General features: G+C 44.4%; 1 protein-coding gene across 1 annotated transcript in view; it reads left to right on the top strand.

The window, feature by feature from the left end:
* MAN2C1 (mannosidase alpha class 2C member 1) overlaps nucleotides 1-24,441 on the top strand; it is a 290,720-nt gene that overhangs the window by 79,424 nt on the left and 186,855 nt on the right. The window contains exons 5-8 of the mRNA XM_069222163.1: nucleotides 7,587-7,764; nucleotides 8,574-8,763; nucleotides 18,957-19,063; nucleotides 23,151-23,261. Of these exons, the coding sequence (XP_069078264.1) occupies nucleotides 7,587-7,764; nucleotides 8,574-8,763; nucleotides 18,957-19,063; nucleotides 23,151-23,261 (586 nt within the window). The remainder of the gene's footprint in view (nucleotides 1-7,586; nucleotides 7,765-8,573; nucleotides 8,764-18,956; nucleotides 19,064-23,150; nucleotides 23,262-24,441) is intronic.

Raw genomic sequence — 24,441 nt, 5'->3', positions numbered from 1 at the left:
CCCTTCTCCACTTTGCATCTGGGTCCCCTGGTGTAGGTACTCCTGTCTTCTGGGTATCCTTGCGTGGGGGCACTCCCCGATCTTACACTTGCCTGCTGTTTTCCTCGGGGTCCGCTGGGAATGGTCCTGAAACACACAATCTCCAACCACTACTTCACTATGTTAGCCTTTGGGACGACTGGGTAGGTAACATCTCTGCATCTGGTCGCTAGGGACACTTGCTATACTTATCTCAGGTGTCTTTACCCTTCCCCAACTCCTGGCTAATTAACATGCTTACCTTGGTTGGGTTCACCATTTTACAATCCACTTACTTAGTATATGGTTCCCCCCCTCCATTGGGCCCTGTATATTTAATGCTATTTCTGCTTGCTATTTTGTGTATATATTATATGTAGGTATCTCCAAAGGGAGATCGACCAATGCTAGTCTAGTAGTTAGTGCTGTAATAAAGAATCCTTTATGTGAGGTTCTTTCTTGTGAGTGAGTTACTGTCTGACTACTGTGGTATTGCAAGGGCTTTACATTCCTCATGGATACGCTTCAGCTGCTTGCTTCTGCTACCCCTAGAGAGCTTTTGCTATCTGGATACCTATTCACTATCACTAAGGGTTGCCTGGACTCAGTAGAGGGTGCCACAGCATAGGTGTACACCATAGGTGTACACCATAAACTGAGCCAGCCTCCTACAAGCCTTGTATGTGAGGGTGAGGAATTTGAATTGGCATCTCTTCTGAACGGGGAGCCAGTGGAGGTTCCTGAGGTGTGTGGTGATGCTTGAACGAGTGTTTCGGGAGGCTAAAGATGAGTTTTGCTGTGGTGTTCTGTAGAGTCTGCACTCTTTTAAGTAGCTGGGAAGACACTACTGCAAAGAGGGTGTTGCCAAAGTCAAGGCAGCAGGTGACCAGGGTGTGCATGACTGTCTTTCTGGTGTTGGTAGGGATCCACTTGAAGATTCGGTGGAGCATACGGAGGATGTAGAAGCAGGAGAGGCAAATGAGTTTACTTGTCAATTAATGGATAGTTGGCAGTTGAGGATGATGCCGAAGTTTTGTGTGTGGTCTGATGGAGAGGGCGTTGGTCCGAGTTTGCTGGCCACCAGCTGTGGCCCCATACGGAGGTGTTCTTCCTGAAGATCAGGACTGTTTTGTTAGTGTTTAGTTTGAGACAGCTGTTTTTTCATCCATGTTGCTACGTTGGTCATGGCATTGTGGAAGTTGGCCTGGATCTCCTTTTTCCTATTTGGCCGAACATAGAGAATCCTCCTCCCTCTCTATGACTCTGCACCCAAAGACATCATCTGTGGAGTCCCCTAGGGCTTCTCCCTCAGCCCCACCCTATTCAATACCTACACAACTCTACTGGCAGACATCACACGCATCCACAAACTCACCATCACCTCCTACGCTGATGACACCCAGCTCGTTCCCTCCCAGACAACTCTGCCACCACAAGAACCAACTTCCAAAACACCATGACCGAGATCACCACCTGGATGAGGACCAACTGCCTCAAGCTGAATTCTGACAAAATGGAGATCCTCATTTTCGGGAACAAGCCCTCCTCCTTGGACGACACATGGGGGCCAGCCACCCTCGCTCCCCCACCCACTTCCACCAGCCACGCACGCAACTTCAGGATCTTCGTGGACACCCAACTAACCATGAAGCAACAGATTAACACTGTCTCATCTGCCTGCTTCCACAGCCTCTGCAAGTTCTTCCGATGGATCCCCATCTCTACCAGGAAAACAGTCACCCAGGCCCTCATCTCTAGCTGACTCGATTACGACAATGCGCTCTATGCCGGAACCACGACACAGCTCTTGAACCGCCTCCAGACCATCTAGAACACAGCAGCAAGACTCCGCCTCGATCTCCCCAGAATAGCCAGCATTACTCCCCACCTCAGGGCCCTCCAGTCGCTCCCTGTTCAGCAAAGATGCGGCTTCAAGCTCCTCACGCACGCATAAAAGGCCCTCCACAACGCCGGACCCGCTTACGTCAACAACCGCCTCACTTTCTACCGACGGCTCAGTCTCCCTCACCCACGCCCATATCCCCCTGCATTCGCCACAAATGCTTTGGAGGTCGCTCCTTCTCCCACCTCACCGCCAGGTCCTGAAACGACCTCCTCTTCCCTGAAGGATTTCAGAAAACAGCTCAAGACTTGGCTCCATGACCACCATCGCCAGCTGGACGAGGCCCTCAGCATCCCTCCAGCGCCTGGAGACCCCCCCCGGTATCACAAGTTCGCACTCTACAAGACCCTCTTGATTCATTGATTGATTGATGGTTTTCGACATCGCAGTGTAGATCAATCCAGTATTCAACAATTGAGATGAAACCCAACATTTATCAACATAAAACGCAGAAAAAAAGAGCAGCACACAGGGTGTTTCCTCAAGTGGGTCTTCTCTTACAATTAAATCCAATATGTTATTGAGCTGATAGTGCTTAGCAGTACCCAAACATGGAGGACAGTGCATTTCTCCTTCCAGAGGCATGCTTATTTTCTCCAGTATGAAGATCCCAGAGGAAATTACCCTATACTTTGTTAAAGACTCCCAATTGGTCTGTAAGCTTGTATGCAATATATTTTCATGAGTCTGTCTGCTGCAGCTGCAATTGCCTTTCTTCTGTAGTGGACAGAGAATAATGGTGCTGATGTCTCAAGGTACAGATTTCTGCTATGGCAACCAAGATGACAAACCATCTGTGTGTATGGGTGGATATTCCCTCAGTGTCAAACATAGGTAGCAGGGCCAAATGCACTGATTGGGAAAGCACAGCTCCCCTTCCCAACACTGGATAATTTATCCCACACTTGCGACCTGTAGGTCTCTAGTCTTGAACATCCACTCTGCACATGCAGCAAATCATATTCACCCTGGCTGCGTAGTCAGCAGTCAGAGTATGCCAGTAGGAAGGCTGTATGTAATTTTTGAGGAGTCCAATAACAGTCACATAGTATTTTAAAACATAGGAATTTCTATTTAGATTATTTCACCACCCTTTTATACTGGAGAAGATAATATTATTCTTTGCCTAACTGTGTTTGTCAGAAAAGTTGAGAGGCAGTCATTACTGGATTGGAGCATAATTCTGCATCCAGCGAACTGTCATGTTACTGGCAACTAGTAGTAGTTACACCGTAAAATGATACTGCCATCTACAAAAGCCACCAGTTTAATTGGCTGTGAGCATCGAAGTTGAGGCTGAGCCTTGCAACCATATCTTTCTAAATTATATCCAAGTGCATCCAGAGATAAGTTGTGACCATATTGATGAACATACTGTAGGAAACTGGACCCTTGTTGCAGCCCCTCCCACACACACTTTTTGCCTGATATCTGATGCTAACTTTACTTAGTGTGTGCTAGGATCCTGCTAACCAGGTCTCAGCATCTGTCTTCTTTCCCTAAAACTGTACCATTACTTCCACAATTGGCACACCTCTGGCACACAGATAAGTCCCTTGTAAGAGGTACCAGTGGTATCAAGGGCCCTGTGGCCAGGGAGGGTCCCTAAGGGCTGCAGCATATATTGTGCAACTTAAGGGACCCCTCACCAAACACATGCACACTGCCATTGCAGGTTGTGTGTGCTGCTGGGGAGAAAAAGGTAGAGTCGACATGGCATCCCTCTCATGGGGTTATGCCTGCAAACCACTGCCTGTCTCATAGGTAAGTCACTCCTTTAGCATGCCTTACAGCGCTATGGCAGGGTGCACTATACCACAAGTGAGGGCATAGCGGCATGAGCAATATGCCCCTACAGTGTCTACGTCCATTCATAGACATTGTAAGTGCAGTGTGGCCATATTAAGTACATGGGCTGGGAGTTTGTCATTACGAACTCCACAGCTCCTTGATGGCTTCACTGAAGACTGGGACGTTTGGTATCAAAGTTCTCAGCACAATAAACCCACACTGATGCCAGTGTTGGATTTATAGTAAAGCGCACAGAGAGGGCATCTTTTGAGGTGCCGCTTTATTTTATCCAACCCTCTAGTGTAGAGCTGACTGATCTGTGCCTGCCTGCCACTAACAGAAAAGTTTCTGACCCCATGGTGTGAGACCCTTTGTGCTCTCTGGGGTCAGGAACAAAGCCTGCTCTGGGGGGGAGGTGCTTCACACCTCCCCCGGCAGGAACTGCAACACTTGGTGGTGAGCCTCAAAGGCTCAGGCCTCCTGTTATGGTGCCCCATGGCACTCCAGCTAGTGTAGATTCTTCCCCTCCCCCAAGACCGAGCCCCACTTTTGGCAGCAGGAAAAATAGGTAAAACAAAGATGGGTGACCACTGCAGCTAGGACCACCCGTAGGATGTCCAGAGCTCAAGTGACCCCCTCCTTGCAGAATCCTCCATCTTGTTTTGGAGGAGAGGGACCAATAGGGATAAGAATGTACCCCCTTCCCAAAGAGAGTGGGCATAGGGGGTGTAGCCACCATCAGGGACAGTAGCCATTGGCCACTGCCCTCTGACCCCTGTATGCCCCAAAATCTGGTATTTAGGGGCACCCCTGAACCTCTCTCACTAGATTTCTGGCGACCTCATGAAAGAAGAAAGTAGAAGGACTGCAGAGCCAACCCCAGCAGTGAAGGCTCCAGACTACAACTGACTTGGCTCCAGCCCTACCGGCCTGTTTGCACCTTCAAGACTCCTCCTACAAAAGGGTGACTCCTCCTGCAGGACCAGTGACCTCTACAAATCCCCAGAGGACTGCCTGCCCAGCAGAGGACCAGGAACTCCAGAGGACAGCGTCCCTGGCCAAAAATAAAAACCTCCAAAAGGACTCTAGAACCGTCCCAGATCTGCGAGCCCTGTCCACTCTCAATCCAACACTCACGGCCCGAGTCCAGGTGGGTCACTAGTCGAGAGAAGGACCCCAGGCGATTCTGACCTCGAGTCCACCCTTGGTTGACCCCTCCTGGCCAAAACGACGACGTCTGCAGCCTGAATCCAGAGGTCCCCCCTGAGTGAGACTGATCTGACGAGGATTCCTGATGCCCAAAGGTACCCCTGCACCTGCAGCCTCCTGGCCTTGGGGAATCCGACCGAAGTTCCAGCAACGTCCAGTGGGTGCCACTCCTTCCTGTCCAGCCTTTGTTTTTCCTGAACCGCCCCCCTATACCCAGTCTGCAGCATCTTTGTGACCCTGAGGTTCCCCCATTGAAAAGCATTGGGCACCCAACACTGTGTTTGCACCCTGCACCCGGACAACCCTGTGCTGCTGAGAGTGTATGTTTGTTGCTGACCTGTGGCCCCCCAACAGGTGCTAGCCTACAACCCCCAGGCCTGTGTCTTACAACTGCGTGTACTTACTTGCAAACTGTGTTCTACCGAGCGCCCTCAGTCCTCATAGGATTCCACTAAAAACCCAACAACGACTTTGACCTCTGCACCCGGCCAGCCCCGTGTTGCTGGTGGTGCACTTTTGGGGGCAATTTGAACTTGGACCTGTGGACATCCTAACCCCCGAAGACTGGGATTGTAAGTCGTGTACTTACCTTTTAAATGTGTTAACACTTTTCACCCCCAGGACTCTATTGATTCCTATGAAAAATTGCAGTGTTTACAAGTAAGTAACACTTTTCAATTTTAAAAGTTAACTGTTTTAGCTGCAAAACCGAAAGTACATTTGATACATGTGCCTGATACCTACTTGTAACTGTACTTACTTGCAACAAAGACTTTTTGGTTCTAGTAGTAAAAATATTTAATTTTCCTGTATACAAACAGCCGGCCTGAAGTTAGTCATTGAGTGTGCGCCTCATTACTTGACTGAGTGTGTACAACAATTGCTTAACACTACCCTCTGATAAGCCTAACTGCTCGACCACACTACTACAAAAGAGAGCATTAGTATTATCTACGTTAGCCTCCTTTCAGCCTCTGGTGAACCCCTGGACTCTGCACACTATGCCTCATTTTGGTATAGTAGATACAGAGCCAGCTTCCTACATATACTTTATAGTGTTTGTACTGGATGGCCTGAAGAAATGTGATTTGAATGAATAATTTGAAGGGTGCACCCACCCACCCTCGTAGCCGATATTCCACAGTTGTACCAAGCTACAACTTTGTTTTCAGTCTCTGAGTTTTCTGAAGGGGGCCCAGTCTGTGAGATGCAGTCTGCTATCAGTGGGTGGCAATTGTCAAGATGACAGCAGGCTTAGGAGCCACACCAGTCACCATGACAGTGCGCACTGGATAGCAAGCAAAATATGCGGCTGGCCCTGTGGTCCTGCCCTCACTCATCAAAAGTCATTGCAAGTCCCCACGGGTTTTGAGCAGAGGTGAATTGGGTACATTAGGTGCATCAGCGACCGTTGTTGGTCAGTCAGTGAAGCTCAACAATGGGGGGACCTCTAAGGCAGTTGGCAGTCAGTTTCATGGCCCATACCGACCACTGTCTCCTCAGGCCCATGAGTTTGTATTGCGCTCTCTCGCCTCGGTATGAGTTTGTATTGCCAGGAATCAGGTCACTCATCTCGCAACTGCGCCAAAAGTCCCGCTCCACTGCTATCTTTATAGGGGGATGAGCACAGATGAGTGTGTCATGTTTTTTCGATGTGTTTTCCCACACTGTGTGGGTTTGTCTCAAATTGTTCTGTCCTTTGGGTGGCCTGAATGCTCTAATATTCTTTCAGCAGCCCAAGCTGCTGCACCATGGCCTGGATCTGCTGTTGTTCGGCACATGTAGTTTTGCAGGCCTAAGATTTTGCGGCTAGTGCAGAGTGGTGAAGATAGACACATATCAGATGATTTTTAACCAGCAGCAGAAGGCCATGTTTACTCCCTGTTACAGTATCCGGTGTTGTGGGAGTTCCAACGCTTCCTCCTCAGCCCGGCACGAGGGAGATATGGCTCCTGGTATTGTATCAGCTGATGGAACTCAGCTAGGAGGCAGCCATAAGTCTAGTTCATATATGAATGAGCATGCATTCTAAAGCACCTCCCACACATCCCTTGTAGAGAAGGGGTCGCCTAGTTTTGATTCCCAGAAGTGGTGATTTTTGTATTTCTGATTTTATCCATCTTCAAACTCCTTTCTGATCAGTGCATTGCCATACAACTTGCCTGTTTGAGAACCAAAATGACCCTCATCTCAGTGCTTCATGGGTAGAGTGAACAAAACTTCTCAGACACTCTAGGAAAGTTGTTCATTTTTCCCTCTATGCCCTTCTCCAGGCCCTTTAAATCCCCTGCAGGCAAGACAAGAACACTGCCTCTCATGCTTGCTAATAAAGAACCAATCATACTAACAAACCTTCTTAGTGGAGGATGAGCTGCTGTTAAGCACAGAAACTTTTCATATCTCTAAGATGGAAGGCACTCAATTGCTTATATAGCATTGAGAGTGCTGGATAACTGTTATTTCCTCAAGACATTTAGTATGTCGTCTATATAGACTTAAGCATGGAAGCTAGTACAGTGTATGTTTAGTAGTATTGATACCTGGAAATTAGACCGGTCTTACAAATCCTGGTGGAGTGTAAAACGACTGAACTTATTTGATTGCATGCAAACACATGAGTTTGTAGTAATGCTGCTTTTCCCTACTTTCTGATCCTTTTTTTCAGCATTACAGTATATATAGAAATGGCCTGCAACGGGCTCTTTGGTGCAGGGAAGGGCAGCATGATTGCACCTCCGGACCCCAACCGGAAATTCACCCTGCATAGAGCGGAACTGGTAGTTTTTAACCGTGACGTGCACGAGTTGCTGGTAGATTTTGAGATTTTGCTGGATATGGCCAAGGTACAAACTGTCCTTTTCTCCACATGTCATGTGTTTGCTTGACTTTTTATTAAATACTAACCTCATTGTATCCCATTGATCCTTTTACTAATTTTAACTTTAGAGTGTCTCTTCATTTATATTGTTTCAATCTCATTCACATGTTCCTCCTTGAGTCTTCTTTATTAACTCCATTGTGTTTATCCAGTGTGCCTAATTACAAGGTGCCTGTCCTGAAGCCCAGTAACACCGCCCTTGATTTACAGGTAGTACTTGGGAGGAGGAAACTGAGCAAGGATGATTACAAGGGGAAATAAAAATCCTGGGTCGGGTCCCAGGAGTAGTTCCTCATTTCTTCCTGGAGTTTCCTCCTTAGATTTGCGGTGCTTTCGACTTCTACTAATGTCCACTGTTTCTGTGTGCAACTACAGACATTTTCTTCCTTTATTTTGCATTGTTAGTTGTTGAGTTATCATTTCCTTTACTTTATTTGTGTAGACTGTTCTGTTTGTTTTATTTTTTGTGAAGTATCTCCACTTCATGGTTGATGGTCTGTCCTTGTACACACAATTCCGTGGTAAGGAAGACTCCTAAATTGGTGTTTGGGTGGTCCTACTTTGCGCTTAACCACTCTTTGCTTCTTTCATGAGGTCTGCTGTAGGTGACAGTTTCACACCGCAGCCAAGTGTGTATTGCTGTTTCCTGTATTAGATTGAAAGCACCATTTGTCACCCATGGATTATTCTTTATTGATTGTTATGAGTAGTATCTAGAGTCTTATATAAGCCACTCTACGCAGTTAGGCGTAATCATTCTCTTTCTCTGCTCAGCTACTTGGCGAGGAGAATCAGCGCAGCTTCCAAGCTCTCTATACAGCCAATCAGATGGTAAACCTCTGCAGCCCCTTCGATCCCTCCACATACGCGGCTGCCCACAAGCTGGCCTCTGACTTCTTCAGCCAAAAGAATGGAGACAGCCAGCACACCATTCATGCAATGGGGCACTGCCACATCGATACTGGTAAGGTACAGGTATGGCTATGATGAAGACACTCGGTAATTGTGGTAGGCCAGGAAATTCGTAGAAGAGATGGGTGTGACTAGTGACCCTAATCAGCTGTTCATATCTGCAAACTCACTAAGCACGATTTAACAACTAACTTTTATTCCTTTCAGTGCAATACACTTTCTGTATTCTTATATTTGTTGCTGTTTAAGGCCTTAGCTTTGTAGAACCACAACAGGAATTTCCTTCAAAATCAAATGGATTTTCTTATTTCCTCATTGTGGTATTTTCTTTTAAATTATGAACAAGAAATTAAAACACCTAAAGCAGTAGACAGAATTCTCAGTCTTTTTTTTTTTTAAATGACACTTCGAAATAATTTTTGGCTGAGGGAAAACACCCTTGCTATATGGTAATGGATGTGCTCCCCTGCCCTGAGTGCCCAGCTTCACTGATGTCTGGATCCTTAATGCTGAATTCTATTGTCCTAGGAAAACAGGGCTCATGCATGCAAGCCATGACATAGGCCTGTCTCACGGATTTTAGTCTTTGTGGACTGGGAGGGGTGCACAAAATGCTCCCCTCATAGTGGTGGAAGGCTACTGCCTTCGCCAGGAGTTAAGCAGTATGAGTGCAGTAGTGGAGAATACCATGTAGTGATAAAAAGGATTGAACAGATCCTTTTTAACCTCTGTCACTGGAGTGAGGCCAACAGGCTTACTCATCTTTAAAAGTACTGCTGCTGTGTGCTTATCTGTGTGTTTAAGAATGGTCTGAAGTGCTGCACAGCGCAGGAGGTGTATCTGTGCGGGGTGTATGTGTGCCTGGGGAGGGTGCCATACAAGGGCAATGCAGTACCCGAGTAGTGTGTGCATGGTGTATGCATGTGCTGGAGTTGCATGTACCTAAGAGTGATACATCACCTGACGGATGTAGTGGTGTGCAGTGCATGCAGGGTAGGTGCATGTATACTTGTTAGTGGTTCAATACATGAAGGATGCAGTGTGTGCATGATAATTGCAAGTGCTAAGTCTATCTGTGCCTATGAGTGGCACAGTACATAAAGGATACAGTGCTGAGCAGTGCGCACAAGTTGAATGCATGGACTGGATATATGTGAGCCTCTGAATGGTGCAGTACATGTAGGATACAGTACTGTGCAGCGCGTTCATGCTGTGTACAAGCATTAAGTGTATATGTGCATGAGGATGGTACAATACATGGATGGCCCCGGGTTCCCTCTTGGGAGACTAAATGTGCCCTTCAAAGCAAGCCGGTGGCGAAGGGAGGCTACCCCTCCCCAGCCTTCTAACACCTATTTGCAAGGGAGAGGAGGTTGCACCCCTCTCCCACAGGAAATCCTTTGTTCTGCCTTACCCTGCTTGAGCTGCTCAAGCAACCGAAGGACAGAATCCTGTTTGAGGGGCTGGAGCAGCGGGGGCTGCTCGCAGACACTGGAAGACTAGTAGGAGCTCTAACGAGCCCCCAGAGTGCTTGGAATAATGCCAATACTGGTATCAGTATTGGGGTACGATTCCGACATGTTTGATGCCTATCTTTGGAGTTACCATTATGTAGCATAGGTGGTGACTTATGGAAAAGTACATATCTAAAATGGCTTACGAAATCCAGGGAATTGGAACAGGAGTTCGTAGGGGCACCTCTGCCCATGCAGGGGTGCCCACACACACTGGGACCTGCACCCTCCCCTTAGGGCTGGAAGACCTTACCAAAGGGGTGACTTACAGTGACCTGGTGTAGTGCTCAGCTGTGAAAGGTTGCGTGCATCTTTTCATGAAGACTGCAAAAGGCAGGCCTACAGGCACAGTTTGCCCGGGCTCCCATGGGTGGCAAAATACATGCTGCAGCCCATGGGGGATCCCTGGTGTACCAATCCCCTGGGTACCTACGTACCATATACTAGATACTTACAGGGGTACACCAGTATGCCAATTGTGGGGTGTAAAGGGTACCAAGGCAACCAAATATAGAGGAGAGAGCACAGTCATTGGGGTCCTGGGTAGTCGGATCCCAGTGAAAACACTTTAAGCACTCTGACAACAGGCAAAATGTGGGGGTAGCCATGCCAATAAGAGTGACTTCCCTACATTGATTAATCAAAATACATAATTCAAAAAAGATTTCTGTAAAACGTCTACCCTAATTTCTCTTCATTGATGCAATCTAAAACTTAATAGGTTCCCGTATTTCTGCATGTTATGAAACATCTACCAGATTCCTCCTCAAGTAAGCCTATGGATGTTTCTACAAGGCCATAAAGAGCAAATATTACTGTATTGGCATAGATTTCCTAACTAATAACTTGGTAGGTTTGTCTTTTGTATACAGCTTGATAGCAAAATTGCCATCTTATTTTCACCTATAATACTAGTGAAATAATGTGTTTGATATTTTGTTTTTACTTGATTGCACTGTCATACAAAACTTACTACCTAACTAACCGTGCTGCGCATTCTGGGTCAGTGGGACGTTTTGAATCCTAAAAGGAACAATGTCAACATTCTCTTCTTAAAGGGGTTCTGTGCCTATGGGTGCTATTCCTTTCTAAAGAGCTGGAAATGAAGTTGGTAGCAACATATTCGCTCCGCTTGTGTCTACCTCTTTGGACCAAATCACTCAAAGTCCTAAGAAATATCCACTTTCCCACACCCCATTCAACCCTGTGGGGGGGAAAGGAGAGGAAGTACTAGAGGTTTAATGGCGAGAGATCACTCTGCCTAAGAAACGACCATAAAAAGACAAATGAAAATGTTCAAATTATACATCAGGTAACCTATATTCATCTTTGAGTCGTTTAATTGAAATATTCATGTTTGCTATACTATTTATGGTAAGGACACTCCATTTTATAAAACAATAGTGGTGTGTACAACAGCATGTGATCCATGTTGCATTTATAACATAGGTATAGTTTCATTTTTAACACCCCATTTTTAGATGGGAATTGCACTGCTGTTGAAACCTACCTCATGCCCATGTTATTTCTATTTCTCCTATCTCCTAATGTTTGTAGAAATTGGGAGAGAGGTAAAAAAGTTATACTACCCATCTCTCTCACTTGGGCAAGGTCAGGGTGAACAAATGTACTTCCTGACCTTAGGGCTGGGAGTAAGGTATAAATATTACCTCCCCATCATTGGGCAAGTGCAGAGTGCAGAAATATACCTCAATATCCATTAGCAAAGCTTTGGGGGGATTAAAGACCCCAAATGCCCCCTGCTATTTGCTGGAGTGGGAGATTCTGAGGCTACCCGCCATGATGTGTCTTTTTTTAATCCCTTCCACTATTCTCCCAACAATATGAAGGCTTAAGAAAACTATAACCTCTGAGAAATCAGGAGTTTAGCTAGCGGTTAATCAACTTCCCTCATCCCCTTGGGCACGGTAAAGGTGAGGATGATTTCTTCAGCACCCCACCCCAAGCTTGATGTGGAGAAATTAAAGAACACTTCCATTCGATTTTAATCTCGTCACTTGAAGGTTCATGTTGAGTAGCATTTGTTTGCAGAACTACAATGGTTTAGCATCAAGGCTTTCACAAGGTCTACAGCCATCCTTGTAATCCATTAAATGTGAAACTATATATTCGATTGGGGGTGTATGATCGCAGTGTGTTCTATGTGGGAAAGGTTTGTTGTGATGCTTGAACCAAATGGTGCCAGTATGCCTGCCATTGATATGGAGGCACATGAGATGAGGTAGAGTGTGATTCTTGCAGTATTTGTTCTATGTACATAATCTAAAAACAGGACGGCTGGTGCTACCCAGCTACTTCAATCAAAGTTTTTGGTGTGGAGTATTGGGATAGCTTGGGAATCTCCAGCGAAATATGCAGGGAGTCCTTACTTATACAAAACTGTAGTTGGTTGGTGTGGTTTATTGAGAAGTGATTTGCTTTGTTTCAGAGATTTTTCGATGCTGTCTTGTTGAGAGGTTAGGATCAAATGGTATCTAAAACTCGATTTTTTCCATGGCCTTCCGAAGTCAATGTATTTTTATATTTTTCTTTTGTGGAGAAGTAGTACGTTCCAAAAGAAATGCCCTTTCAGTCATGTGCTTAAATGAATTGCTTCTATTTTTATTTAGGTCTTAGAGAAGATGTGCTGAGGTTGGTGAGGATGGATCACTTCTTTGGCATGTTCTATATTTAATGCACAGGGTCTTAAAAGTAATCCGTCATAAAACCAGAAACTAGTGAAGCATCAGCTGGGATAACACGATTCCATGGTTTTAGATGCAGGAAAGGTCTGGCTGCTGAAATTTTGATCCATTATAATTTGTTTAGAAGTCATTTTGGACCTTCTGCGTTAAATGAGTTTGCATAGTGTTGACTTTAGCTCTATAGGAAAAGCCTTGGCAGAGAAAAATCTGTTTTAGGATTGTGGGCATAATCATAGGACATTTCACTGCAGTTTGTGTTTGGCGTTCAAAGTTAGATCTTTTTTCAAGCACTCCAAAGCTTTTTCCTCTCTATTGGGGGCGTGGGGATGCATGTACTTGTTCTGGGTTCCTAGACGAGATAACCTGTGCAAGACTAATATCATTTTTTTCTGGTTTAGTTTGAGGTGGTTAGAGGTTTTTCATTTTTTGACAGTGAGTAAGCTTTGAAGTTTTTGCAAGCATTAAGGGTGTGGGTGTTATTGAGGCATTGAAACTTAAAGACAATATGTGTATAATTATAGGATAAAGGTTAAGGGGACATGCATATCTGAATTTTTAAAATACGTAAGATTGAAAGGTTATACAACGGCTGGCAGAGAACTTAAGTATATGTGAAAAAAGGTGGGGAAGCCAAGCGGCTCAAAGTCCAGTTGTGCTATTCTGAGCTCCCAAATCAGCCTTTCGCAACAGGTACAGTGTCCAGCACTCAGAGTACCGCAGGACAGTGCATGCTGTAGGAGTGACCAGTTGTGTGAAGGAGATGGTCCTGAGGGTTTCCTGGAACAGCGATCTAGGGGAGAGCCCTTTTGAGCTGACTGGAGACATAAGATGTTGGGCACAGCATAAGGGAGACCTGTGGCGCTCAAGCATGACTTGTGGGAGTGGTGCACTTGGGCCTCCAGTTGGAGGACACTCTGCACCAGAACTCTACAGCACTTTGGTCTCATATAAATACGCTGAGTCAGGAATTGAAGAAAATATATTTTAATGAAGACAACACATTTACAGACCTCAACCTCTGAGCCCAGGTGACAACTATCACTGCAATGACTTGCCTGTACCTTTCTATGTTCCACATCTACAATCCCTCCTGCCTTTTCCCCATCCCTTCCCCATCACTGTGAACAGCAATGAATAAGGAATAGACAAAATCATATAAGACTATAAAGAAAAGAAGGAAAGGGTCATATAAAACTGAAGTTAAATCAACATGAGGAAATAAAGAGACATATTACTGCGACACATAGTCGGACAGGTAACCAGCTTTTCCCTCAGACTTTTTCACATACCCTTCTTAATTGAACCTTAGCAGTTTTCATTATTTAATGGTGCTTTCACTTCACACTGAGTGTCTCGCACTCTCTCATACGCTGCGGCACCACTTACAACTTACTATTGTTCCACATCTTACTATCCTCTAATGCCATCAACTCTCTTTGACCACTATCACACATGCTCGCTTAGAAAACTTTCTTAGCCCTTTGTGCATCCTTTTTTTCTTTTTTTTTTTAAGTTTTATTGAGTTTCAAGAAGCAAAAACCACAAAACATCTCCATGTCCCGTACACATCTGGATCAACAGCATAAATTCTCATATATCCTACATTATGATAAGTAGCAGCCGTTACGCGGAATGTGCAGTGTGACACAGATAAATATACATAACATCAAACAGTGCATCCCGTCCCCTTTCATTCCCCTTTGTGCATCCGGGGTATAGTTAATCTGATGTTGACCCTTAAATATATTCAGGGCACATATGGAGGAGGCTAAACAACAGTTCTTGATTAAAGTGTCTCAGTGTTAGTCAGAGTCAAGAGCAGGTAAGTGAGTAGCTGCCCCCGCCCCCCCCACCCCCTTTTCGACTTACATCAGACAGCACGGCGTTCCATGCAGAAGGTCTTCGTGTAGTTTTTCATCTGTGCGCACATGTTTCATACAAAGTCCCTCTGCCCCTCCCCATTCACAAACATCCCTAAGCCACATTATATGTTTAGGAGGCTCCTAAGAGAGCCAGCAGATGGCCAAGCGATGCTTCGCTAGGGTAAGACAGAGGAGTACGAATGTCCTACTGAGTGTTCTCTTGGCCGGTTTAGGTATAAGACCCAATATGACTTGTTTGATGGTCAGCGGAATGTGCCAACCAAAGGCCCTGTTAGTGGCTTCTAAAATACGCTCCCAATAGGGGAGCAGCTTCTCGCAGTCCCATATCATGTGCAAATAAAGTAGTCCTTGGGGTGTCACAATAGGGGCAGGCGCCCAGACGTGTATTATAGATTGCATGTAGTCTTAATGGAGTGAGATAAGTTTGGTGTAAAAAATTATACTGTGTTAACTTGAATCTGGCATTAGAGCTGGCCAGTCTCACTCCGGAGAAAATCTTTACCCAATCCGCCTCTGACAAAGGTTCTGGGACCACCTCCTCCCAGCGGGTCTGGACCCGTAACGGGGCTTTGGGCAGATCATCCTGCAGTGCTCAGTATATTTGTGACACCAGGCGTTGTCTCGCCGTTCCCCTTTGGAGTGTGAAGAGTGTAGCAAAGGATGGAGGGGACTCCGGAAACGTGGGCCATATCTCCCTGGCTGTCGCCGAGATTTTACAGTACTGCAGGAATTGCCCTGGCCCTAAGTGAAAGATGTCAAAGGCTTCCGTCATGGAAATAAAATGGCCCCTGGTAGAGATCTTCTAGGGTGGTGCATCCTCCCTCTCTCCAATGTTGAACCAACATAGATTCTGCAATTTTGCGGAATGGTTGTACCACAGAGGCATGTCAGGGGCACATGGTGCACAGCGGATTACCCTGATAACTGCGTTTTCCCAGACATGGGCTACGTTTTGGATCACATTAGGGACAGCTCTTTGTGCATCCTCCCTTCACAGTTACTCTCACACAATTTCCAACCATAATGTCAACAACCTTTCTCATAACTCCATATTTAGACAGCACACATTTCCTATCATCACCCATGCTTGAATGTGGTGTGGCCTACACTGTGCATAACCATATTAACCATGGCTTGCTAATAAAGCTCCTTTATCATCCTATTAAAATAGTCAACAAGAGGGTTCCATTTATTTATGATGATAAACAAGTCTCGGCTTGTCTTAACACTTATCATTGTTGCCACTGTTGAGAAGATGTTGAGCTTGGAATTGAAGAGAATAAGCTTTAATGAAGACAATGGGTCCCCAGGTCCAGTATCCACTAAGCCCAGACAAGACAACACCTGTCACTGTCAGAATAGTTTGTGACTCGCCTGGACCATTGTAATTACCAAATCCAGAATTCCATCCAATAAGGTCCTCAGAACAGTCAGTGCAAAGAGCTGGTTTAACCGGGATCTGCCCTAGTAGAGGGAACTTAGGGTAGAGTATGTCTGGCAGCTTAAGAGTTTTGTAGCAGGAGCGGCAGCTTTGCTTTCCCATATGAGGTCACCGTCGCTACGTGACAGCAGCATCCTGGTTGTGGTGGCTGCACAATGTCAGAATGATGCACAAAAAGTGATAAACTGGACTTTGTTCATTCTACATTGAAGGAGGAGAGCAGAGGTGAAGGAGAAAAGAGAGGTAACAGCTGAAGGGCTATTGAAGGGACCAAAAGAGAAAATGAGGGCAGTTGATGTATAAATACAAAAAAAGCTTCAGTGGAAAGTTGCAAGGCTGTAGTGGAAAACAGTGTATGTTCTTGAGAGGCACTAGTACAGACTACATGGTGGTTGAGGATGCAGGCATAGCTGTAGTGAGTGGCTTTGCAGCTCCAGAAAATGTCAATATTCAGGCAGACCACTCTGAAATTGCCACTCAAATTCAAGGGGAAAATGCAAATGTTGGAGAAAGCCGAGTGAGAAGCCCAAATCCGTGTCCTGAGGTTTCCGGCAAAGTGGTGATACAGACATGACTGAAGAAATCATTGTGTTTGTTGGGACACCAGGGTGCTTCTGAGGTTTGGTAGTGCGGATGGGCCCTGACCTGAACATGGTATCACAGGTCACATGGTGCAGAATTGTAGCAGTTTTGAAGGTATTCTTGGAAGTGGAGGCACTGTGGAGCCCAGTCGAAAACAGCTATTTCTTTGAAGTTATGTGTAGCGATACTTGAAATAATTAAAGTTTACACTTTCTACCCTGATGAGTTCCAGTGTGGGGCTTTATTTGGAAGCAAACACTGACTTTTTGTTTACTGGTTATCTGTGTGTGTTTATTCCAGTAGAAACGAAGGGAGTGTATGTGGTTACGGTGAAAGTGGGGTGTTTGTTTGCCAGGAGGATTACGGTCCAGTCAAGTGCTTTGCTGTGAATACAGGCATTCAAGTCTGGTCAGTAGCCTTTAGTGATGAGCTCTTTCAAATGCAATAGAGACGTCTGGCATAAAGAGTGAAGCTGCCCTGCTTGAAATATTCTAAGCTCTTTCATCATAGAGACTAGACGGAGTCAGTGGCTCTTACATTTGTTGTGCTGCAGCGCCAAGAAATCCTAACTATTACTTCAAACTGAATAGTGGATTTTGTGCCATAGGCCAATGGATCGACGCGACATAGGCTTGAGGGGATGTCAATAATGGACGCCATAGTCATCAACAATAGTCAATATATTTAAAGATCTGAACATCAAACAATAACCACACCACTTTATTAAGAAGGATTGTGAATTTATTTTCCCTATATTAACAATGCTAATGTCACGAAAATAACTCTCAAACATAAATGATAAGCATATAGAATCAATAATAGCTGATTAGAACATCTTATATATCTGAGTTTAATCAAAGCAATCAAAAAAAGTATTTCAAGTATCAAAACATTGATTAATAACACTAAGATTGGCAACAAAGATAAAATATAAATCAGGGCCAAAAATCAAAGTATGTCAATATAAATCATGAGCATGTGAAGATAAATTCCCTCACTAACCACAAATTAGCATTAACATGTTGGACTTCATGTAAAAAGAATTTAGAAACACTAAGTTAGGAAAATCACACTAGCTCAGATTATTATTTTTTTGTTAAACTCGTTGCTATTATGCAGCCGTTAAACTATAAATTGCTGCTGGTACCTTCAAAGCAAAAGAGACACATATATCAATGCAATTTCACACATTACCCATAGAACAACAACGTGCAGTCTACTTCAGCAAGGGGACACCATCAGGTAAGTCTTCAGAGAATCGGGCCTACATCAATAGCTAAACCCACATTGCTAATATGACTCGAACCACTAAAGGATAATCTTAATTGTAAAAGGCAATAGCAAAATCATGTTCTCCTCTCCCAGAACAGATGACAGAATGTTATATTAAATCTTGAAAAGTCCATGATTGGTCAGTATACGGGGTGGTTTTCAATTCAGCCAATGAACCACTTATTAGATAATCAAAAGTACGCTGACAACAGTATTAACTAGAACACAATTATAACAGTAACTTTTCCTCTTCAGTTCCGTCTGTAACTCCATTGTTCCATCTCGTCTAAACTTCTCTTCTCAGGAAGAAACATCTCAATCTTTGTATCACATACTTCCATCCTCGAGGAAGAAACCACGTATTAGTGACAATAGAACAGTCAAACTTGTGTAATGACTTAATAAATCTGACCTTGTAAGAAATAATGCAGCAACCCGCTCCGGGTAGCTGTTTACACATTTATTTATAAGCTACTAATCACACTCTCATTGAGCAACGGAAAATAACTACGATTTTAACTGAAATTTTGCTTAAACAGAGAACAAAATGAATTATGGTAACCATTTACAAAAGTCACCCGTTTTCACATGTTAATTTATCAACGATTAGTACATTATTCTGTAGAAAAGAAATCATTAAAAATTTGCACTCTTGCAGTTGTTAAGAGACATTGTCAGAAAAGAGAGTGACATTGAGTTAGTTTTCTCGTGGCTTTTCAGTTTGGGATTTTCTGATTTTTGTTTTTGGATTTTTTTTCACTGAGTATGTGATATAAAGGCGGTCATTCGATGTAGGTTTTAGTTTTGAGTGTGGAAGCAGAACCTTATTTCCTGTCTCTTTTTTCCAGCGTGGCTTTGGCCGTATGAAGAGACAGTTCGCAAATGTGCTCGGAGCTGGGTAACTGCTGTGCGTCTGATGGAGAGGGACCCTAGCTTCATCTTCACCTGTTCTCAGGTGCGGTATTACCTTCTATCCCCTTATATCTACCCCTGCTCACAGCATTTTCTTCTAGCAGGAACACTCTCCTTCGATCCTTACTGCCCCTTCTTAGGTACCTTATAGTTGCCTCCAGGTAAGCTTCTAGTTTTCAATGCATGTTCCTCCAGGGGTATGTCACCTATACAACACATTTCTGACAAAGACCTGCATTTACAATAAATCTTTTACAGCCCATGAGCCTTTGTAATTCATGCCTTCATAACGCATGTTTCAGAAAAATTTACGTATCTAGTAATAATAAGGTAACTTTTAAGGGTTCAGTGGTGCGTAGAAGAAAAAAATAGGTAAGGGTTTTTAGGGCGCAGGGGTGGGTAGAAGTAAAGTGGGGTACGAGTTTTATGGCAGACTTTATTGTAAAGAATGTTTAATGGATCATCAGTTAAATAAAACACAGCAACGTGTTGTAAAAAGTATGTCTTGTAATATTGAGTGTTGTAAAGGTACTTTACATTGTGGCACATTAGTATGCGCTGTAAAGTTTTGCGTTGTGCTGCAATGAACGTGTTATGTACCACAATGTAAAACCGTTTGTTGTAATGTCTGACCTTTCTCCAGCAGTAAGCACTCTTAGAAGCTCTTCTGCCTCCTTGCAGTTACAGCTACTTGTCTTTGGATACAATCCTCTTTGGAGTGGGTAGTTTCTTAGACACAGTCATCGTTAATGTTATGTGCACTATAAACATCTTTTGAAAAGCTGCCGAATTTTATGTGGATTAAGTTGTATTCCCCTCATTTACAAGAAAAACTAAATGTGTAATAAAATCCTCCCCAACACTGACTCATAGCCAACAGGACGGCACTTGGTTACTAATAATAGTGATAAATTCATGGTCAGTACTTCTCCAGTATTAGATAACAAAAAGTACTAGCGCTCATCATACCTTGACTTCAGTGATCTTAAGATTTGTCACTGTAAACCTCCTGGAAATATCGTATCGTCTCAGGTGCGTTTATGTATGTTCTGTGTTGCGCTAAAAACAGAACACATTATTTTATCCATCTGCCTCAGGGTTCTGCGTTGCGTAAGTCATCGTGGATTCAGGAAATTCTTTAAAACCAAATGTTTAGTCCCCCATGAATTCCTTAGTCTTTTTTTCTGCGTTCAGAACTTCCTTTTTCTTTTCCACATTTCGATGCTCCGTTTTTGTTTTGATGTCACTTTTCATCTTCCTGTAGATCACCAAAGTGGTCTTAAAAAGTAAGCAATAGTATTCTAATTGCTGATCTTACTATATTCCTTTTGTAAATGAAGCCCTGTGCAGACCATATTTCCACGCTCCCTCAATGGGGTCAATTTTGTATAATCCTACCTTTTTAGCAAAAATTTGATGTGAACTTGGAAACTGAACAAAGCCCAACATTTGTTCCAGCAAGTCCATGTACCATATGTGGCTTGATGCCAAATGTCTGAAATTATTCTTGTTTGTTTGTTCACTGCAGATCCTACTGCGCATATTTCAGAGTGGAGACTCCATACTGGAACCCCAGATCCAGCTAACATTTATAACTAATGCGGCCATGTGCATGCAGTGCAATGCCTCCTTGAACTCTCGTACTGCCATCATTTGCCTGTCACCAACATTTTTGTGTTTTGGAATAAAACTTCTTTTTAACTGCACCTTTGTTTAAAAAAAAGTTGGGGTTAGATAAACCTTTATATAAGTAATAATTTTCACACACTCCCATGTGTTAAAAGGGGCCACAAACTTTACTAGTAGGAGAACTAGATACCTAACTACCTGGTTAAAGTGAAAGCTCGCTACAGCTGTTTTAGGGACGTAATATAAATGACTTTTTATGAACATGCCCAGTGGGTACAGCTCACTCTCTTGTTGAAGCCCCTTTTAAAACAAGACTCAAACGTGTCCTGTTTAATCATATCCTGCCCCTGACTATGCACTGCCAGTGGGTGTACATTTCACCCCACATATATCTTTTAGTGGAGATCAATCAGTTAATGGATCTACTCTGACTTTGTTTTTGAAGACCCACCACAATATTTTTATATCATTCTGAGATCTATCTATTTATTGCCTTAACTCTATACTGTGTTGCTTTTATTATTAATCTCATTGAGCCTCTAAAGAGAACTTATCCTCAGCCAGTCTGCACAAAATATGCAATTTGGTGAATAAGGGGTTCTGTTCTGGGCTTGGTCAGTGATGGGAGCTAGACCCCCTCCTCACAGGGTGCGTGGTTAAGGCAGACATCTAGCTACTGATGGAACAAGGGTTAATGCATGACTTGAGTGCTTGTGTAAAGCCACACAACAAAGCAGCATGACTACCTTTGTTGTTTTATCTGTAGTTTAGACACGTAGGCTCCCATTATGACAATGGCGGTAAAAACTACCTACTGCCGCGGCGACGGCCGCCAAAAGACCGTCGCCGCGGCTACCATCTGTCCGCCATAATATGACCACAGCCGGATTTCCGCCACAAGAAGGGCGGAAATCCGGCTGTGTTCATACTGACGGATGGCGGTAAAGTGGCGCTGCTACCACCAGCAGCGCCCGTCCCATCCCCTGCCGGAAGACCCCCTGGATCCAGGTAAGACGGGTTTCCGACAGGGGAGGGGTGTGGGGGGTGTTGTGTGTGTGTGGGGGTATGTGTGCATGTATGCGTGTGTGTGCGTGAATGCGAGTGTGTGTTTAGTGTTGTTTGCGTGAGTGTATGAATGTGTGTGAGTGCATGTATGAATTTGTGTGAGTGCGTGTATGAATTTGTGTGAGTGCGTGTATGAATGTGTGTGAGTGCATGTATGTATGGAAATGTGAATACGTGTCTGTATGTATGTTTTGTTGTGTGTGCATGAATGAATGCATGCATGTATGTATGTGTGAATGTCATAATGTGGCGTAAGTACCGCCAGCCTGTTGGCAGTACTACCGCCAGATTAGCTCCGACCGCCAGGGTCATAATGACCCCCATGATCACCATTTTCCATTGCCATTTGGATGTGTTCAAAAATATTTTCCCACTTTAAAAACACATTGATTTTCCCTCATAAAATTAACAGTATTACTAACATATACCACATCTCAAATGTTTGACAGTGAATGTGGAGCTCCAGTCTTGTGATCAGGATAACACTCAGTAACAACCTTCACTTCTTGAATTGAGTAAAATTCAACATTTTCTGAGGCATGGCAAAAAGGAGACGTAGTGGAGTGAACTATCTTGTGAAAGCATCTTAAGATGAGTTTTGTACAGTGCAGGTAAATAGTCTTACCAAGACCCCAAGTATTCCTTGCTGCCTGTTACCATCTCTACATACTTTCCATTCTGTGTCAGGGAGGTTTCTGTTCATCCCATGCACATCTTACACTTGGATGTCTCTGTGAGTTACAGGGCCTTCTTTAACATGACAAAGTACACGTTTCTTTAATGAGATTTTATTTTACTGTGCAGATGCACTTTTTGCTCAGGTCAGGTTCTCATATTTACTGCACACCTTTGCATCTTTGTAAAGTGAAAACCCTTCATGGATTAGGATATACTGACCTGTTGGTCTCTATAAAGCTCACTTGTTGCCCTTCTAAATACTTACATTCCCCTCCTATACTTTAGTTTTATGTGGCAGCCTCTGTACATCCTCATAGCCACCTTTGGTTTTCCTATGCTTACTTTGCAGCTGCTCCCCCAAGCTTCGAAATATAGATCCTGCCCGATTTCCTATATCTACATCTACTATGCACCCCAAACTCTCTACTTTTAAACCTTCCCAGCTTTACATCTGCTCACTTTTTGATTGTGCAGTAATATTCATGTTCATTTATTTTCAGATTATGTTCCCATAGCTCTCCTTTGTCCCTTTTTAACCATCGTCCACTTGCTCTCAATTCACCATGTGTTGCACAAATCTCCATTTTCACTTCTACAGTGCTTTAACATCCTGCCTTTGCCTCTTGTCCACTTCTACACAGTGTTTTCTGTGCAATAGCCTACCTCTACCATCCGTGTCTATCATGGTCCGGTGTACCCTACTCTTACTTCTTTCTCACCATCCTCCATCTCATTTTGATGCTTTTTTCTCTTATCAGGCACAGCAGTTCGAGTGGGTGAAGAGCCGATATCCTGACCTTTACTCACAGATCAAGGACTTTGTCAAACGAGGGCAATTTGTACCTGTGGGTGGCTCATGGGTGGAAATGGTAAGGTTTCCCCAATCTTCCTAGCTCTTTGATCTCATTTCTTTTATGAATCTCTAGCTACAATTTTTCTATGTATTTCCTATCTATCTCTGTGTATGTTCCAACACATTTTTGTTTCCTTTCTCCCTACCCACTGTTTAGGTCAGTACTTTGTGGGCTTCAAGTCTGCCCATTGCTGTTCATTTCTCTGTGTCATTGTCCTTTAAAAATCCTTGCTCGCTAATGGTTAATCCTTCCTCTTTGTCCTACCTTTTTCTTGTTTTGTTTCTTCCCACAGAGCACTGGCACTTACTGTATCCTTATGCTTTGGTTGTTTATCTGTTCATTTGTGGGGCTATTTTATTATTTCTTTACTTCTCATGTTACACTGTGGGTGCTTGTTCAACTTCGGGCCTGTATTTTTTTTTGCATCTTCGCTCCCCACCCTTTGCTGCTGCAGACTGCCCCCTTTCTCTCCTCTTTCATGGCCTTAATCCACAGGGTAAACATATACAAGCAGTAAGGACCAGCTGCGATGGGGGTGTGCTGCAATGGGGTGCTCTGATGCTCAGTGATTGCAAACCTGCCCTCTCACATTTACTTGCCTTCCTTCCTGCCTCCTCCGAAGGTGGAAAATACCTGCTTTTATGTTCTGATCAGAGCTGCTGCCTAAGGGGTGCTATGACACTTGTTGAGTGCAGGTACGCTCCCTAGCTTCCACAAGCTTTCACATCTGTTCTGCCCTCTAACTCAAAATGCAGAACCACTGTAAATACTCAGTATTTACTACTAAGGTCACTCTTGTTAATTTAGGGGGTCATTCCGACCCTGGCGGTCATCGACCGCCAGGGTGGATGACCACGGAAGCACCGCCAACAGGCTGGCGGTGCTTCCCTGCCCATTCTGACCGCGGCGGTAAAGCCGTGGTCAGAAAAGGGGATCCAGCGGTTTCCCGCCGGATTTCCCCTGTCTGGGCTGAATCTCCATGGTGGCGCTGCAAGCAGCGCCGCCATGGAGATTCCGACCCCCTTCCCGCCACCCTGTTTCTGGCGGTTTTTACCGCCAGGAACAGGATGGTGGGAACGGGTGTAGTGGGGCCCCTGGGGGCCCCTGCACTGCCCATGCCACTGCCATGGGCAGTGCAGGGGCCCCCTAACAGGGCCCCAGCATGATTTTCACTGTCTGCATAGCAGACAGTGAA

The sequence above is a fragment of the Pleurodeles waltl genome, chromosome 3_1 (assembly GCF_031143425.1).
Source record: "Pleurodeles waltl isolate 20211129_DDA chromosome 3_1, aPleWal1.hap1.20221129, whole genome shotgun sequence".
In the NCBI taxonomy this organism is placed as follows: domain Eukaryota; kingdom Metazoa; phylum Chordata; class Amphibia; order Caudata; family Salamandridae; genus Pleurodeles; species Pleurodeles waltl.
This window is presented reverse-complemented; position numbering and strand designations above follow the sequence as displayed.